This window comes from Brienomyrus brachyistius, chromosome 14 (assembly GCF_023856365.1).
Source record: "Brienomyrus brachyistius isolate T26 chromosome 14, BBRACH_0.4, whole genome shotgun sequence".
Taxonomy (NCBI): Eukaryota; Metazoa; Chordata; class Actinopteri; order Osteoglossiformes; family Mormyridae; genus Brienomyrus; species Brienomyrus brachyistius.
The window spans coordinates 3,659,529-3,663,079 of NC_064546.1; the positions used below are offsets into that span (position 1 = coordinate 3,659,529).

The following is a 3,551-nucleotide window of genomic DNA, read 5'->3' on the forward strand; positions in this document are numbered from 1 at the left end:
CTTTTGCCAAAATAACCTGGATGGTTCAGCACAACACCATGGATCACCTGCAAAAGCTCATATCTCTCCCAAAACAGTTTACCCATGTGTCAAAACTAAATTCCTTTCTCATATAAGGAGTCTGTGCCCCCAAAATGCATCGTCCCTTTGGCATTGTGTGAGCACTGTAAGTAAAAATGCCTAGATGTTAGACTACAGTACAGTAAGAGCAGCCTCCAAAGTTTGACATCACACACACTGCACTCATACTGCCAAGGAAATTGTAACCATTTTTATTCACACACTTAAATTAACTTCCATACATTAGAGTACATAAAAAGAAAATGTATACAGTATTCTGTACATGTACAAAATATAAACACAAACAAAAAACAAGAAAAATTATATCTAGCCTACAGTGCTGTAAATACAATTTCACAACTACAGTAACACTTTCACTGGTCACTGTCATCACCCTCTCCTGGCCACCATCCTCATCCTCCAGGCCATCCACGCGCTATTCTCTCTCTGGCCATAGATTTTAGTCCACATCGCAGGGGATATTTTCCCTTGCGATGCAGCGAGGGAAGAAACGGTGTGAATGTCTCAACCATCCCCTACACTGATCCCCTATGATGTCCTCGCACGCAGCATCCATTGCATGGAGCACGGACCTCTGGTCTTCAGCCCGATGTTCATACACTCTCCACCTCCAAGCGGAAAAAAACTCCTCAGTCGGATTGAGGAAAGGAGAGTATGGTGGTAGTAGCTCCATGAGCGTCCTTGGATGGGTAGTGAACCAGGCCCTGATGAGCGGGCCAAGGTGGAAATTCACATTGTCCAACACGATCACATACTGTGGAAGGTCAGGCCCTTCGAGACCTCTCTCGTTTTCTGGGACCAGATCTGTATAAAGACGGTCCAAGAAAATGAGGAGCTTTTGAGAACACTGAGGAGTGTTGTATGGGCTTAAACGGGATGTGTGTGGCCGCACCATTCTCAGATATGGCAGCACACATTGTTAAATTGCCCCCTTGCTGGCCTGGGACATCCACCGTGGCCCACTGGCCAATGATGTTACGGCCATGTCTGCAGCCCTTGGCCAGGTTGAAACCAGCCTCATCGACAAACACCAGGATGTGAGGTGTTTCATTCCCTTCTAATGCCATTATTCTCTACAATAGAGAAAATAATAAAATCAGTCATATAGAGGAGTCATACACAACAGTAATAGAAAATTACATATGATTGTTCTATGTTCTCCTACATAAGTTCAATATAGCCACTGCTCCAGTGGTTCCAAACCTGGGCTACAGGCCTATGCAGAGGCACTGCAGGGAGTATTTGACACAAAGAGGAGGGAGAAATACTGAAGACAGTTTTCTGTTGCAGATTTTAGGCAAAATGCTGTAGTCAGATAAAGCTGGATTCTGAAGATAAAGAGGATACTGAAAACCACTGGGAACCACTGCTTACTGTCATGTTACAATGATAGACAACCAATAACTGACTTACATGCACATACTGGTACCGCAGCTCTCTCTCTCTGTCAGAGTTCCTCTCAAATGTACCCTGTAAATCTGCTTCATGGTCATCTGATGCTTCTTCAGTACCCGGTCTATTGTGGAGATGCTGATGGAGTTGACATTTTGGAATATGGCACTGTCCTGTAGGACTGCATCGCGGATCTGTCTCAATGTGACAGTATTATTTGCAATCACCATGTTACAGATCTCTTGTTCTTGTCGTTCATTGAGAAGTTTTCCTCTGCCACCCATGTGAGGTTGTCATCCAATCATAGACATAGAAGTCAAAGGACAACACTGTATGACAATTTGTAATGTATGCCTTATGTATTTGTTGCAGAATGAATTACCAATGTAATTGTATTGCTGTTTTACTTACAATTGTAATGCATCACTGCCCAGTGACTGGAATACTACTCTAAACTATATCAATAATTCCAATTTATTTTATTTTTTATTTAATTTTTATAGTATCATACTGTAACATCACATTGAGGTAAGATATTACAGTACTGTAGGCCTACACAGACACACACACACACATGGAATGAATAGATTATACATTTCTTGCTTTACAGTATGCACAGTACTGTATACCAGTGGTTCTCAAGCTCAGTCCTCAGGCCCCACTGCCCTGCTTGTTTTCCAGCTATCCCTGCCCTACACACTGCTGATTACCTGTATCAGGTGTGTTCAGTCAATCAGAAGCTGAAAGACAGCTGAAAATTGTGTGTGTGGGGCAGGGATAGCTGGAAAACAAGCAGGGCAGTGGGGCCCGAGGACCGAGTTTGAGAACCACTGCTGTATACTGTAATGTCTCCTATAGAATAATTCCATCCGTCATACATACCTGTTTTCCCTGCAAAAGGTTTGGATGATGGGGGAGACTGTAGAGCGAGATACATTAGGCTGCACTCGGCGACCTGTCTCTGACATTGTGAGGCGATGGTTGACAACATGGTAAATAGATAGATAGATAGATAGATAGATAGATAGATAGATAGATAGATAGATAGATAGATAGATAGATAGACAGATAGATAGATAGATAGATAGATAGATAGATAGATAGATAGATAGATAGATAGATAGATAGATAGATAGATAGATAGATAGATAGATAGATAGATAGATAGATAGATAGACATTGCACATGACAGCAGTAGTATTAAGTATGTAACTTTTGGGAGACCAAATCCAGGTGACTTTAATGAACCCAACACATACTGACATGTGGGAACAAGCCCTTTGAATTCAGGAACTCAGAAACTGTTTGTTCTTCATGGTGAGAATCTCTTCTACCAAACGGTACTGTGATACAGTTCCCAAGGGAACCTCTTCTCCTTTACGTTTCACAACAATCCCTCTGAACCAGCGGTTTCCACAGGAATGATTTGAGGAAAGAAAAAAAATAAAACACGACACATTCTCGAGGGAGACACCTCGAGTCAGAGCCGGGATTTTTATGTGCTCTGCATGAAGGCACATCTCTAAAAATTGGTTATGCTGTGGAAGGTAGAAAAAACCAGCCCAAGACCCAACAGGCAAAGCTGAGAATCATCTCCCCTCCCCCCGGTGCAATCTTAACGCATCACTGCAAAGTTGAAGCGACCTGCTACCGAGAGGCAATGATGTCTTCCTGTATTTATACATTCACTGGCCACTTTATTAGGTACACCTTGCTAGTACCAAGTTGGTACCCCTTTTGCCTTCATAACTGCCTTAATTCTTCATGGTATGAATTCAACAAGGTTCTTTAAACATTCCTGAGACTTTAATCCATGTTGACATGACAGAATCACACAATTGCTGCAGATTTGTTGCCTTCATTTTCATGATGCACAGGTGTTCTATTGGCTTGAGATCTGGTGACTATGGAGGCCATTTGAGTTCAGTGAACGCATTGTCATGTTCAGGAGCCCAGTCTTAGATGATGTGAGCTTTGTGACATGCTGTGTTATACTGTACTGCTGGAAGTAGCCATTACAAGCTGGATACACTGTCTTCATGATGGGATGGACATGGTCAAACACAAAAAACTCAGGG

At 42.4% G+C, this 3,551-nt stretch overlaps 1 protein-coding gene across 2 annotated transcripts; it reads right to left on the reverse strand.

The window, feature by feature from the left end:
* Positions 1-265: 265 nt before the first annotated feature.
* Positions 266-2,862, reverse strand: LOC125707638 (uncharacterized). 2 transcript variants are annotated; one of them, XM_048974900.1, is made up of 4 exons: positions 2,356-2,862; positions 1,495-1,654; positions 974-1,154; positions 266-885 (listed from the first exon to the last, which is right to left on the reverse strand). In XM_048974900.1, the coding sequence occupies exons 1-4, from the start codon at positions 2,736-2,738 to the stop codon at positions 521-523; spliced, it is 1,089 nt and encodes a 362-aa protein (XP_048830857.1). In that variant the 5' UTR covers positions 2,739-2,862; the 3' UTR covers positions 266-520. The 2 variants fall into 2 exon arrangements, with proteins under 2 accessions (XP_048830857.1, XP_048830858.1); XM_048974901.1 differs by having other exon boundaries at positions 1,495-1,667.
* Positions 2,863-3,551: the final 689 nt, after the last annotated feature.

Bases quoted from the DNA above. Each gene is read 5' to 3' on its own strand.
- LOC125707638 (XM_048974900.1), bottom strand. From the start codon at position 2,738: ATGTCAGTATGTGTTGGGTTCATTAAAGTCACCTGGATTTGGTCTCCC. The intron at 1,155-1,494 runs GTAAGTCAGTTA...TCTCTATTGTAG, and splicing joins TGCGGTACCAGTATGTGCAT to AGAATAATGGCATTAGAAGG. The intron at 886-973 runs GTGCGGCCACAC...GTCTTTATACAG, and splicing joins TGCTGCCATATCTGAGAATG to ATCTGGTCCCAGAAAACGAG.